This window comes from Malaclemys terrapin, chromosome 7 (assembly GCF_027887155.1).
Source record: "Malaclemys terrapin pileata isolate rMalTer1 chromosome 7, rMalTer1.hap1, whole genome shotgun sequence".
Lineage (NCBI taxonomy): Eukaryota > Metazoa > Chordata > Testudines > Emydidae > Malaclemys > Malaclemys terrapin.
Genome location: NC_071511.1, coordinates 52,709,026 through 52,724,122, shown reverse-complemented (window position 1 = coordinate 52,724,122; position 15,097 = coordinate 52,709,026). Strand labels below are relative to the sequence as shown.

At 54.3% G+C, this 15,097-nt stretch overlaps 1 protein-coding gene across 4 annotated transcripts in view; it reads left to right on the top strand.

Annotated features, from left to right (window-relative positions):
* RNF123 (ring finger protein 123) overlaps positions 1-15,097 on the top strand; it is a 128,939-nt gene that overhangs the window by 106,065 nt on the left and 7,777 nt on the right. For all 4 annotated transcript variants that reach the window (XM_054033815.1, XM_054033814.1, XM_054033816.1 and 1 more), the window contains one exon: positions 11,019-11,161. In XM_054033815.1, coding sequence (XP_053889790.1) covers positions 11,019-11,161 — 143 coding nt within the window. The remainder of the gene's footprint in view (positions 1-11,018; positions 11,162-15,097) is intronic.

The window sequence follows — 15,097 nt, the reverse complement described above, 5'->3', positions numbered from 1 at the left end:
GCATGTTTCTGTGCTGGCTGAGCAGGCTCTGTGCAATCCACCACTCCCCATGAAAACAAGTTGTGACCTGTCTGTCCTGGCTGGTGCTCCCTGGCACACTGCCAGCTGGTGATTTGGCTTTACTTCTGGGGAGGGGAGTTGAACTAGGGTCATTAACTGCTGTCTGCTGCAGAGCCTTTCTGTAAATCCTTCCTGGAGACCCAGCGTGAGGCTGCCAAGGTTCAGAGATTGACATCACCTGCCTTTGCTGTTGCCCTATTGATTCAGGCGGCTGAAAGATACAGGACCAAGGGGCTGCAGTGAATGTTTGCAGGAATGATTGATCTCTGCTGGGAAGGGCAGTGTTTTTGGACAGGGAGCAGGTTAAGCCCCGAGCCCTTCCCTTCAGAGCTGGTGGTGGAGAGCAGAACCTGCAGGGGAGTTGCAAGGAATGGGACAGACTTAGAACCACTTACTTTTGAAAGGTAGCTGCTCTGCCCCTGTCCCAGGACAGCTGCTTCCTGCAGGGCAGCTCTGAGACTCCCTGGCTGCAGCATGGATAGCTGTCTCGGGCCCGGTGGCTGCAGAGGGGTGATAGTTCTGTGATTGCTTGGAAAATGTGACCCTTGGGTCTGATCACATTAGGTTGCGCCTCATCCTTGCAAAATGCAAAGGCTAGACCTGTTGTATTAATTTACATGGGGATGAAAGTGTTAACGTGTCCCAGTCCAACATTAAACTGTTAAACAAGGGATCTAGAGACCTCAGCCTGCTCAGCCCCAGGGCAAACACCCCAGCAAACAGCTCTGTAATCTTGTATTAACAATACAGAAAAGAGGGAAAACCAGCTGATGCATGTGAAATGGAAAGTCATTGTAACAACATCCCATGTTCCCTTTCCCTTTGGCTAGAGAGTGGTTTTAGAGGGGAAACCCCCTTGTCTGAAATCTCTTAGGTGATATTAAAAATGGTACCAATGGGCCTTTTGGGAACAATGAGAAGTGAGTTGAGCTGGACTGATTTCTGGTTCCACACCTCTGTTCACCAGGCATGAACTTACCACAGTCCTTGAGTTGTTATAGCTGTAGGATTAACTCAGTCTGTCTCCCCTTTGGACCTTCCTCATCAGTGTTTATTGTGACAGGTGGTGTGACCCTTGAGAGACTTTCACTCACTTTTCACAGTTGAGTTCACAATTAGGGAAGATGTGTACTTATCCCCATGGACGCTTTGTTATCTAGAAGCTTTCCTCTAAATCATCCCAGCACTGGGCTGGGGCCAGGGCAGTTCCTAGCTCTTTGGAAGCTGATGGGGTAAGTCAGCACCAGATCCATGGACAGTTCCCTGTGTTCAGTTTGCAGGCAGTGTCTGGGGACCTCCTACCAGAAGGCGCTCTGTCCTTCTGGACATTTACTGGGACACTTCCTCCACCAGAAGACCTGTGGGGTTGTAATTCTTTGGCTTCTGGCCCCAGGCTCATTCCCTAGACTGAGCAGGCTCTGGAGGCCAAGGGAGCAGTGTGTAATAATGCTAGGCCCCCTGCTGCTGGCACCATGCCACAATGCACACTGCACCAGCCTTTGGGGGAGGCACTGGGGTCAGGTTCCATACTCAGGTGCAACCCTTGAGGCTGGGAGTCCACACCCTGGAGATGGGGAAATTGGCAGCTTTGTATATACTTGTGGCCATGCTTTGGGACCTGGCAGTAGTTGTGTTGTTGCGGTGCTCAGCTCAGTTCCCCTGCTGTAAGCTCCATTTCAGGCTACTGGGAAGGTAGCGAGGTGGCAGACCTACACGCTGACTGTCCCATTGCTACCCACCAGCTCAGTGTCAGCACTCCCCCCTTGATGACAAGCTGCTAGGAGTAGCTGGCCTACACTAAGCAGAATGGCTCCAGGCCCCGGATGACAAGGCTCTGGCCTTGCTTTCACAGGCGACGGCCAGGTGTGATTCCATGCATCTTGTCCAGGCAATGAGCACCACTGTAGTCTTAGCTCTTTCCAAAACTAGAGGAGGCAGCAGGAGGCAGTAGAATTGTCTGCAGGGTCCTCCACTGGGTTAGTGAGCTGGTGGGAGAGGGACCCTGTGCAGACAGAGGCATTGGACGTGCTGCGTCTGTGCTTCTGGCGCCTTGCTACAGGGCATGAGGCCAAGGTCTCCTCTGTAAGTGGAGTGCAGCAGTCAGTGTCCCTGTCTCCTCGTTAGTCACCACACAGGGCTCTTTGAGCAATGGTCCCTGTTGTATTTCACTAAAGGTAATGCGCATAAGCTGTGCACCTGGAGCTTTTCAAAGGGTATGCACCCTTACATTGCCTTGTGGTTTTGCCTGAGGCAATAAAGGGTGGGATGGACCGACTGCATCTCCAGTTGCTTCTTACCACCGCAAGGTCCAAGTCAGAGCTTCTGCTGTCTTCTCCTCCTTGATGATGTATTTTCCAGACTTTTCTGAAAAGTTTTTATTCTTGTTCATAGGATTTTGGGGTTTTTTTGCAGTAATTTTCTAGTTCCTAGAAGCTTGATAAGATTAAGGACTTGGGTCAGGTGACCATATTTCCCTATGCTGAATATGGGACAACTGGTAAAATTACTTGTATTCAGGCAAGTTCAATGGCAATCAAACAGAACTATGCAGTACAAAAGTTCAAATTAACATCAAGTTGACTAAGCCCCTGGTAAAAAGAAATACTGCGTAGTTGGATTCTTTTTATTTACTTTCTTATCTTTAAGACTTTAGGGTTCATATGGGGAGAGTGACACACACACACACACTCCTATACCCCTCGTATAACCCTACCTTCCTGGCCTCTCTGCCCTCCATTCCTGGCTGGGCCCCCAGGATTGACCCGCCTCTCCTTGTACCTGGCACTGCGTCTTCCCAAGGCAACACATGGGGGGGCACTCAGGGTCACATTCCCCCGCCCCCCAGAATGGGGCCTGTAGCAGCCTTTTGTCACTGTGCGGGAGGGAAGGAATGGGAGCTGCTTCCAGACACAGGGTGGGGGTGGGGAGTGGAATGATTTGGACAATGTCTTTGCAGAACTCATCTCTTCTCCCCTACACCTCCCCCATGTGGCTGGAAGCAGCTTGTACCTTCCTGTCCACACAGTATCGAAAGGCAGCTAACATCTCCAGACTGCTGATGGCCAGTGACGTAACCCAGCTGCTTCCAGCTACAGTATGGGCAGGAAGGGGTTAAGCCCTAAGGATGCATTGTGCACCAGGGCCCAGGGTACCTGACTGCAGGGGCTTCAGTGAACCAGGCCAGAGAGGGGACTAAGCAGGGGAGGATGCCTAGGGGACAGAGCAGCCCTGTGCTCCCTGGGGGCAGGACACAGGGTGAGGGGTGCAGGCGAAGAGGGTGCTAAGCCTCTCCCCCGGGAGCTGCTATGGAGCCTGCAGGGTCGGGGTATGAACAGGCTGGAAATCTTTCTCTCTTCTCCCCCTCCCCCACCCGCTACTCCAGAGCTTAGCTGAGGGATGGAGAGGCTTCCCTGTGCCAGCTCTGTGTGGAGCTTTGGTACATGCAGGACATGGCTCCTCCTGGCCAGCACCCCGGGCTGGAGGGTCTTGGGCTTTCCCAGGGTGCTAGCCCAGCCAGAGGCAGTGGGGGAAGAAAGGAGCCTGCCGGCCAGGCTGTCAGTGAGCTGAGCACTCAGACAAGGGGCTGGTTCTCAGCAGAGCGCTGGGAGTGGGATGTGCCCTGCTGGGGGGGATATGACAGAGCAGCAGGGCTTGGGGGGGGTGAAGGGGCAAAGCAGGGAGAGGACAGTGAGAGGGGGAGCATGTAAAGGGCTGATGGGTGGGCAGCAGAGGCGACACATAACTAGCCACCGCTTGGCGCCTTCCCACACTCACCAGCTGCTGCAGCACGCAGCCAGTTCCATCTGGAAATGGGATGGGGGGCAGGGCCCTGCTGGCCGAGAGCTGGCATGCAGCGAGGGGCTGCGCTGACTGACCAGCAGGGGGAGTGGCTGGCCCTGTGTGGTGCATCTTTGCCCCATTACCAGCCTCGCACATCCACCCCCCTCGTTGGTCACTGGATCCCCCCACTCACTGCTGGTGGGTGGGTAACTGGTGAGCAGGGATCCAGCCAGCATCAGGATTGGCTGGTAGTGATTTTTGGGGGGGGGGGAGGAGGGAAGGAGACAGAAAATACGGGACAATTTGCTTGTTTTTAAGAAAAAGTCAGGACACCTGCAGGAGGACTTAAATATGGGACTGTCCCTTTAAAAACGGGATGTCTAGTCATCCTAGATTTGGGACACAGCTGTGGGGGTTTCCTGCCAAACAATTCTCCCCACCCCCACCCCCAGCACTTAGATCTGGGAACTGGATTATGCCAAAGATGCTGGGATTCAGTCTGTGCTTCCTTGCCTCGCTCATTTTCCATCAGCAATGAGCACCAACGCTGCCTGTACTGCTTGGCGGATGCCCAACCCACATCCAGGTGCAGTATCTGCCTCTCCTTCCCTGCCCTTATGTGGGAAGGCTAAGCCCTTCACCTCAAGAAGCACCTCATGGAGGTCTCCAGGGGACCAGTCAGTCAGTCTCTGGCTGGCAAACTCCCCTGTACATCGGCCTGAACAATCTGAGCACTCCCTCTACCGTAGAGCTCCACTGGTACCAGTGCTACAAACCCTGTGCCAGGACCTAGCCATGAGCCTCAGAAGTATGTGCATACGCATGGCAGTAAGTCTTTCTCCAAATCCAAGGAAGACTCTGCTCTGTCCACTAATTCCAGCCATGGAGGAGTGATGCGTTTAAGGCTCACAAGACTGACACGAGGCTGCACCATTTCCCGGATCTGCACCATCTGCTGGACCGATGTGCCCCTCCTGCTTCAGCTCTGCCAGTGCCCCATGAATCATCGGTTCTGAGACAGACCCCTTTACCAGTCCCAGTTCCATTCATAGACTGGGTACCATTAACTCCGTGAAGACTTAAAAGTGCTCCTGGGCCTCATGATCTGTTCACCCTGGAAAGAGTGAGGTCTCTGCGTGTTCTGGTGCACTCACCTGCTCAGAGGGCCCCATCTCCCGCATTAGATCTATCACCTGCTGGCTGTACCCCTTTAACACATCCTGTTCTGATAGCTCCGTCGGCACCACTGTTTGTACAAGAGTCCGGTTCCTCTGAGTCTCAGGATTTGGATGTTCAGCATGGTCCACCACTTCCATTCCAGAGACCTGACTATTGGAGGGTGTTGGCAGCACTGTGGCAGTTCCCTCCTTTCATAGCCCAGGAGCCACTGGTACCCGGCTCGTTGGGCACCAACACAATAGCAGCAGGATCAACCAGGTTGGCTATATTGGAGCTCATGGCATCAGAACCATCCCATTCAGCATGGGGAGATGCTCCTCTTTCACCTCCCCAACCTTTGAGTAGGCATTCAGAACCTGGGTTAGACGATGCACTGATGAGCCCGGCACTGACTGATCCGGAGAGATTTCTTTGCCATCCCCAGATGCCAGATGACTATAATCCATTTCAAGAGCGACTACAGAGTATAGCCAGGGCTCTTGAGATCACACTAGAAGAGGTGCAGGACAGCCAGTACCAGTTACGAGACATTCTGCATGCATTGGTACCAGGAAGGGTGGCCTTCCAGATCAATGATGCCATTCTTTAACCGGCATGCACAGTGTGGCATATCCTGGCCACATGCATCCCTGCTCCGAAGGGGGCTGAGAAAAGATACTACTCCCCCTCTCCCTCCCAAGGGATTTGAGTTTTTGATTTCACACCCTCCACCTAACTCCTTGGTGATCCAGGCCCCATCGGAATGGGACAAGCAGCAACACTCATGCTCCACCCTAGCAGACAGGGAGGGCAAGAGACTGGCCCTTGTGGGTCGAAAGCTCATCTCAGCTGGACTACAGTTCCAGATCTCTGACTACTGGCACTGATGGCCAAATATGACTTCATTAATTATGGACGGAGGTAAGATAAGTTACCTCAGCAGGATCATTCCTGATTCCAAGCAGTTTTACAGGAAGGCAAGTTGGTCACCAGATCCATAGTCCAGGCTGTAGCTGATTCAGCGGACATGTCCTCGCAAGTATTGGCGACTGGAATCCTCATGAGGAGGGAATCGTGGTTACATTCCTCTGGTTTCCCTAGAGAGGTACAGAATATAATCGAGGACTTCCTCTTTGACGAATCACCTCTCTTGGATGATGGATGGATGATTCCTTATACTCACTGAAAAGACACTAGAGCCACCTTACAATCCTTAGGCATATATACACTGGCACCAAAGCAAAAATGTTATTGCCTGCCACCTACACAGCACTACAGAACCCCTCACTTCTCCAACCTACGAACCTCCTTAGAAACGGCCTAAGGCCCACAGAATTTGTCTGTCTGTTCTGACAATACAGACCTCTGCACAACACACTCAGTCATCACGAAAGTGATATTTCTGAGTGCGACTAGAGAACCATCAACCACTCTGTACACCAATGCTTTTGCCAACCACCCCTTTTTGGGGGTTGTCTCCAATTCTGCCTGCAAGGAGAGTGATAACGGACCAGGGGGGCCTGGATGTCATTTGACATGGCTCTACCATTAAGTTCATGATGATGCCTCCTCCACATCCCACGTCTCAATCCCGTCTCAGGAATTACTCTCACAATAGCATTCTTACCCTAGAGATGGACTCCCTCCTGCAGAAAGGAGCAGTGGAGCCAGTCCCTACACCCCTCCACGGCACAGGATTCTACTCCAACTATTTCCTGGTACCCAAAAAGAATGGGGGATGGAGATCTTGGATCTCCACCACCTCAACCATTCCATTCAGAAGCCAAAATTCCACATGGTCACACTTGCAGCCATCATTTCCCCCACCAGAAAAAGGCTTTTGATAAGCAGGATGGCTACTTCCATATTGACATATACACGACCCACAGACGGTTCCTGAGGTTCAAGGTGGGGCCTTGACACTTCCAATACAGGGTACTCCTTGTGGCATAGTGGGAATTTTCCCTTGCTATGTTGTATGTGAACCTGTGTGAGTCTTACTGTTTTGCATGAATGTGGTGTGTGCCTCAGTTTCCCTGTGTATTGCACCAATGTCTAGGTGGTGGGAATAAGGATGTGTGACTTTTGTGGGGGCTGCTCCAGCTGCCTGCATGCCATGGCTGCCCCTTCATAACCTGAGACCCAGGAGGGGGATGTGACCGGGTGACTTTTGGCCCAGGAAGTGAGACAAAGGCTAGAGGAGGAGCAACAGGCAGGGCAGGGGCCAGGCAGCTGGAAATGAGTCAGTCTCGGTTGGCTTGGGGGATGGTCAGAGCCCTGGCTCTGGGCTCCCCTCCCCCAAGATGGACTTGGCTGAAAGTCACTGATTTCTGTGCTAACAAGTTCTGTCCTACGCTATGTTCCTGTCGACTAATGAACCTTCTGTTTTACCGGCTGTCTGAGAGTCATGTCTGACTGCGCAGTTGGCGTGCAGGGCCCTCTGGCTTCCCAGGGAGCCTTGCACGGGTGGACTAGCTGCAGGAAGTGCACGGTGTGGAAGGGGATGCTGAATGCTCCGAGGTCAGACCCAGGAAGATCCAAGCTGTGTAACCTTCTTGCCCTGGAGACAGTATGCTCAGAGAGAGGAGACATGCTTCCCCACAGTCCTGGCTGGTTTCATATGGAGTAGTTCCAGAGCATCACCCCGGTGACTCCGTGACACTCCTGTTTGGACTTACCACTGCCCCACAAGTCTTCACAAAGATTTTCTCTGTGGTAGCAGCTTATCTGCTGCATCAAGACCGAAATCAAGGAGTCCTTGTCTTCCCCTACCTGGACGACTGATTGCTGGCAGCGCAGTCCAAAGAGGAAGCTTGAAAATTGACTTCCCGGCTTCTTCTACTCCTCTCCTCTCTAGGAGTGAGTGTCAATATTGAAAAATCAACTTTGCACCGTACACAGTCCCTGGAATTCATAGGAGCATGCATCAACGTTGCCTTCACATGTGCTTATCTGCCAAGGGACAGGTTCCAGAGCCTACTGGACCAGATTGCCCTAATGACTAACAACCCTTCAGTCTCAGCCAGGACCTGCCTTTCCTACCTAGGGCACATGGAGGCATGCACATACGTCTACAACTATGGCTGCAAAAAGTCTACTCCCCTATGCACCAAATCATGGCCATCATACTCAGCTTTCCACGGGAGGTCATCTCTTCACTTTGTTGGTGGACAGATCCACTACAAGTCTGCTCTGGGATGTCCTTCTTTCTATCCTCACAAGCGGGGGTGCTCACATGGGAGATCACATGACACAAGGCACCTGGACCATGCAAGAGGCCCAGGATGCACATAAACATACAAACTTTGGGCGGTGCTATCTGTTATCATTATGTCCTCGTCATGTTGGACAACACCACCACAGTATACTACATAAACAAGGGGGCACAAGATCCCCCAATGCTGTGTATGTAAATGGTACGCCATTTCCATAGGTGTACTATCGCACACCATATCCTTTTGTTGGCAGCCTACCTGCCTGGCACCCAGAATGTGATTGCTGATGCTCTCAGCAGGAACTTTGCAACCAGCCATGAATGGGAGTTGCATGACATGGTAATTACGGACATCTTCGGGAGATGCCAATCAGGGACCTCTTTGCATCCCACACCAACACCAAGTGCACCCAATATTGCTCAAGAAGGCGACTTGGTGCCTACTCACTGGGAAACAGTCCGGTCGTTGATTGGTCAGACCAGCTGAACTATGCCATTTCCCCCTTCCCACCCTTACCCTGCATCCTCCACAAACTCCACCGGGAGAGAGTGACAGTCATTCTGATTGCTCCATTCTGGCCTTGTAAATTTGGTCTTCTCTGCATGTCGAAACATCCTCCACTCCTGGTCCAGGTGTTTCTGGAACTGCTAGCACAATACAGTGGCAGACTCAGGCACCCCAATCCGTGGACTTCCACCTGACAGCTTGGTTTTTGGATAGACACCTCTGTTAATACAAGAATGTTCGTTGCTAGTAAGACTTCCTCTCCAGAAGCCAGAAGGACTCTGTGAGATACTCCTATCAGGCTAAATGGGCACATTTCACTTCCAGGGCACAAGAACAAGGTCTTGCCCCCGAAGCTGTGGGCATCCTGATGCTCTTAGACTATTTCCTCTATTTAAAGATCTTGGGGCTCGCTCTCAATTCCAGCAGGGTGAGTGGAGCAGCCATTAGCGCCTTCCACCCGCCAGTGGAGGGGCATTCGATATTTACCTATCCCTTGACTGCTCAATCTGAAATGGCCTTTTATGTAAATACCTGCCCATTCAGCCTATTGCTCCCTAGTGAGATCTCAACCTGTTAAAGAACTCTCCCTTTGAACTTCTGGCTTCCTGCTCTGTCTCACCTCTCCATGAAGGTCGCTTTCCTTGTCTCCATGACTTTAGCGAGGAGGGCTATGGTGGCCACATTCCAGAAGGACAAGGTCTCCCTGCACTTGCATCTGAAGTTCCTACCAAAGATGGTTTCCCGTTTCCATCTCAACCAACCCATACACCTGCCCGTTTTCTTCCCCAAACCACACGCCTCCAGTGCAGAAGGACAACTCCACTTCCTCGATGTACGTAGGGCCCTGACCATTTACCGGCAAAGGACAAAGCCATCTGGAAGTCTCTCAGACTATTTGTTGCCATAGCAGAGAATTAAAGAGCAGGCCGTCTCACCCCAGAGACTCTCAAAGTGGGTCTCAGAATGCATTACGCTCTATCAATTTTCAGGACAGTCCCCAGCAGGCAGGATAGAGGCCCATTCCACGAGAGCTGCTGCTGCACTCCATGATGTTCCCCCTCACAGATACCTGTAAGGCGGCCACATGGAGTTTGGTTCCAACCTTTTCTTCTTACTATGCTCTAGTGCATGATTCTGTGACGGACGCCTCGTTCGGTGCGGCAGCCCTCCATTCCACAGTTTCGTCTTCTTCCTCACACCTTCCTCCTACCTGCATACTGCTTGTTACTCCCCCCTCAGTGGAATACAATAGGGACCAACACTCGAAGGGGAGGTTACTTACCTGTAACTGGAGGTTTTTCAAGATGTGTGGTCCCTACCTGTATTCCAAATCCACCCTCCTTCCCCTCCGCTGCGAATCTGTAGATCTGCAGTGGAGAAGGAACTGGAGATGTGGTTGGTTCACCCCACTCTTTGGGCGAACCCCCGGGACAACACAATGCAGTCTGACAGACGGTACTACTTTGAAAAGCTCTGGCTGTGGGTGCACAGCGCATGCATGTTGCCCTCAGTGGAGTACAGACAGGAACCACCCATCTCGAAGAACTTCCAGTTACAGGTAAGTAACTGCCCCTTCTACCCGCTGAACACCTTCTGCTCCCCAGGCTGTTCACTGGGCCCTGGGAGCTTAGCACCTTGCACTGCCCTGGCCTCTGTTAGAGTCAGTGTGAAGCAGGGACTGGAGCCAACAGATCTGGGGCTCAGCCACATGCAATGGGGCAGGGCTGCCCCTGGTGGGCTTCAAGGGACCTGATTCCTTATCTGCAGTTACTCTTTCCTCCAGCCAGCACTCGATTGGGTCCTTCCAAAGAGCCCGCAGCCCTTTCTGTCTGAGCAGGGAGCCTTTATCTAGTGTGCTGGGGTGATTTGGCTAGTCCTTCACAGGCTGCCCTCTCCTGCCTGGCTCCCTGACCTATGGGTTGCATGAGGCGCTGCCGCAGCTGTCAGCTCCTGGAACTGAGAGCTCTGCTGCTGGCAGTGCCCTGGCCCAAGGTGGTCAAGCGCCTGGCAGGATCAGCCAGGCTGTCGGTTACTCTGGGGTTCTGGAGGTGCTGGCCTCAATGCCAGGGCAAACCCGTGCTGTCACATAGTCCTCGCCCAGCAGAAGTCTGGTCCCAGTGCCCCACTGGTATTGGTGGGAGGGTCAGCCCTGACTAATGACCTGTGGTGCAGGGCTCCAGGTCAGCTCAGCTCTTCCCTGGAGTCTAAGAAGCAGCTGGCTGCTGTGATTCGATTCCCAGCGCCCTGCCCTTGCTCTCCATGGAGCATAGAGGCCTGATCTTGTGTGTTTATTTGCAGGGCCAAGCGTGCGACAGCTGTGCTCCTGGCAGACCCCTGCTTCCAGCTCTGCTCCATCCAGTACCTGCTGGGCCATGCAGAGCCATCAGCAGTGGCAGCCACGCCTCCCTCTGCAGACAAGAGACATTTCTCCCTGCACACCTGTAAGTGTCTGCACCCCACCAGGCGAGGGCCATGGGGGTGTCCCCTTGGGGCATCTGGCTGGGCCAGCTCTGGGCACTGGAACTCGGTCCTCCTCAGAGGCAGGCTGGCCCCCTGGGCCATGCTCTGGGGTGGGGTGGGCCAGGCCCTCCCCCGCCCTGGGAAGCAACATGGGGTTGGGTTTTCCAGCTGGGTCTTCTCCCCATTTGTGTAAGAGACTCAACTTGGCAGGGAGAGATTCTCACGGCAGCCTGTAGCCAGCAGGGGATGGGCCACGAAGGGTGCTGCTCCTCCATGGGCACTGTGTGCACACCTCAGGGCAGAACAGTGAGCCGAGGCAGAGCTCGGTGCCAGGGAGCAATGTGAGTGCACCGGGGTCCCGGCACAGAGCTCCCCCTCGGAGTTTGCTTTTCCCAGGCACCTTCTGGAAAGAGAGGAGAGGGAGTCTTTGCCAGCTGCCCTGTCCTACCCCAGGATCGAGGCCCACCCCCCACCCCCACGGCCATGTCCACAGCCCCTCCACTCTTCTCTCAGTACCAGGGGAATGAAGCAAAATGGAGGGATGACAGAGAAGTGGCAGCTCCAGGGCACTAAAGGCATGTCTCAGCAGTGCCTGTTGGTCCCTGGCAGGGTGGAGGTGTCATGGAGTCACAGGGCCTGGTCTATGCCCCCTGGCCTCTCACCAGTCTCCTGGGAGTGTCCCCTGTAGTGTGCCAGGCCCCACATAGTTCCACTGGGACAGGCCCATGGCCTCCATGCCTGGGCCATCAGCACCAGCGATCTCTGGTTCTCTGGGTGGCTCCCTGCAGCGAGTCCAGCCTAACCAGACCCCTACCGGAGGCTTGTACTGTCCCCTCCAGGGCACAGTGCTCAGAGTATCTGCAACAACACCTGCAGTCTGTTCCTAGCCAGGTGACCATTTACTAGTCACCTGACTACAGAATCAGGGAGTCTGAGGGGAGCCCAGGGAGCTGACGGGTAACGCCCAGCCCAAGTCCCGTCTGGGTAGCCAGGGCCCAGCCATGCTGTCATGAATCCCATGGTTCAGGCTCTGTGTCTCTGACTCCTTGATCAGTTCCCAGGCAAGCGCCCCAATTCCTTCCAGCAGCCAGCTCCTATCCCCCCATCTCACACCTCCCAGCCTTTGTGCTCAGGCTGGGGCCTGAGGAGGGGAATCCAGCTTCCTCCAGGCTGCTGGTCAATAGGGGTCCATGTCCTGGGGGACTGGCTTTGCCATTTGTCTTCTGAGATTTGCCCTTGATACGGGGTCGGCCTCAAGCCATTTTTTTCCAAGTGACGCATCCCAGCTCAGACAGCTAGGTGCCATTCATGCCATTCCTTCAGCCTGCCCCGAGAGCGAACAGTCCCCTGCCCCATCCCACATCCACACTGGGTAGACTTGCAAAATAAGAGGGAAACTGAGGCATGCATAGGCTTCATAAAAATGACAGACAATCCCCCCTAGTCATAGGAGGGACAGGGCAGTCATGGTGTCCTCTGGCTGGAGCTCCAGGTGGCCCAGCTGAGGATGGCTCACAGCCCAGGTGCTGTGGTGCCCATTGGAGAAGGGAAAGGCTGCGCTGTCCTCTTTGCTCCCAGCAGTAAGGCTGTGCCACAGCACTATGCTGCAAGGGGGAAGGAGGGGCGTGCCAGGAAGCAGCTAGAGTCCCCACTCTGCCAGCACAGAGCAGCTCTGAGCACCTGCCCTGCCCAGACTGCTGGTCCCTCTGGGCAGGCACGCATCTTGGGAGCAGGCTGGAGCTTCCCACCACTGCTGAGACAGGAGTCCCTGCCCAGGGGAAAGGGTCTGGCCCTGCTGCAAGCTGGCCTGGGGTTGGCTCTGTTGGTCTTCAGGATGCCTGTGTTGCTGCTTTCTGCCCCAGCTGGCTGAGCACTGCTCTCGTTACAGCTGAGAGTCCAAAGTGGTCTCCTAGTGTCACAGCAGGGTGGGCACTCAGCCTATGGGTCATTGCCTGATATGTGGAGATGGCCTTGGGTAGCTGGCCACTTGCACGTTAGTGAAGCTCAGAGCCAGGGACGGGGAACAGCCTCCCCCGTGCTGGTGTCTAGTAAGGCCCTGTAGGCTGCAGCTGGTGTGGGTCCCCTTAGTGTGGGGGTGTTCACTGAGCTCTGCCTGGCAATGCTAGGTATTGTCTCCTAGTGCTGCAGAGGGAAGGTGTGCTGGAGATGCAGTGGCCAGGTGGCATGTGCTCGTGCATGGCTCTGGGCACCTCTCCTTATGCACAGGTATGTGCTGCTAATTAGCTTCCCAGAACATCTCTCAGAGCACGCTGTGCTCGGCTCAGTCACTCACCCCTTGGATCCCAGTACCTGTGGGCATGCCCTGCCCAAGCCCTTCTGCGTAGTGAACGCTGAGTGCTCAGGCTCTGCTCCCCTCCCTGTGGCACTGTGGTTCTAGCACAGTGACTGGGTGCTGTGGAGCTCTGTTCTGCAGTCCAGCATCTCCCCCGGCTCTGGACATCTTGGCCGCTCTCATCTCTCTGCAGCGCATAGAGGTGGATCAGCATTTTGGCGCCAGACGTTCTGGTCATGCCCCCCATGTTCCCACTTGCTGCCGCATTCTCTGCCTCTGTGGCAGCAGACAGTGGCTGTTCCTTTTGCTCCTTCTATTTTAACTTTTCTGCCTTGTTCTTTGGGCAGTGGGGAGCAGGGTTCTCCCTCCTGGGCATTCCTCCTACGTGGGTGGTTAACCCTTCCTGACCCTCAGCTGCAGTGTTTCCCTGCTTGCTCCTCTGTCCCTTACAGGCACGGCCAAGCAGCCAAGAGAGCACTGAGTCAAATCCAAGCAGTGCTCAATTTGCGAGGCAGCCTTCCCAGGCTTGGCAGACGATGAGTTGTGCCCCGCCTGCACCCAATTCTGTTAGGTCCAGGGGCTACGATTCGGGCAGGCAAGTGGGGTCCCTACCCACCAAGGCAGCTGCGAGTCCAACGGGGGAAAATGGACCAGGAACCCCAGTGCAGAACAGGGAGAGGCTCCAGAAGCAAGGAGAACCCTGACCACTTGACTAAGGGGATAAGTCCCAGGGGCCTCCTGGAGAACTAAGACGGGAGGATTGCAGGGCCACAAGTGTCCTCTGTCTCCCTGCAAGTCGTAAAGTGGGTCATGAGCACCCTGGGGAAAGAAGCAGGGCTTCTAATCAGCCCCCTCCCTCCCGAGCTGTCCAGGTGGGCCCTGCCTAGTTCCCCAGCCCCCCATCTAGGGGGAGTGGGACCCAATGGGGGAGGTTTCAGAGCCAGACCTCTTGAGGGGGCTCCAGGCCCTATGGAAGACAAGCCATAGGTGGCCTCCCCAAAGCCGCAGCAGTTTCTATGCTCCCAAAGTTTGCAAAAAAGATGAAAAAATCTGAAAGGGGAAAGAAGGCACACAAAATCCAGGAGGTCTGAGTCCTCCAATTCCCTCCCCCCCCCCCCCCCCCCCCCGCTCCCCTGCGGAAGACAAGCTGTCTGGTGCTGCCTACAAACAGGCTGGGGGGGAAACTCAGCAAAGGCTTTTTCTCCTAGAGAAATGTCAAGCCATGTGCAGCAAGGTTATCCGCATGATTCAAACACAACCTCAGCAGGCTCCTGAGAGTGTGCCTTGGAGTCAGTCTTCCCTCAAAACCCTCCCCAGTGGCGGTGATACCCCTTCATTCCTCCTTCCAGGAGGTGAGTAGGGTGAGTGGGATAAGCTAGGTAAGGGCCAGCATGTTAACAAGAGCAATGTCAGGGTCCATAACATTCCAGACCCAAAGGGCTCCAATGCTGAGATACCAAAGGCTGACGCTGCTGTAGCGTCCCTCCCCAGGGATACGGTTGGAGGTCATTCTCAAACAAGGCTTTGAAACTTCCTCTGCCACTTTCCGACCATCCCTGGGAGCAGCTGCCTGCGTTGCAAGAGCATCTCTCCTGGCTGGGAGATCACAAAGCCCTTAAGGAGA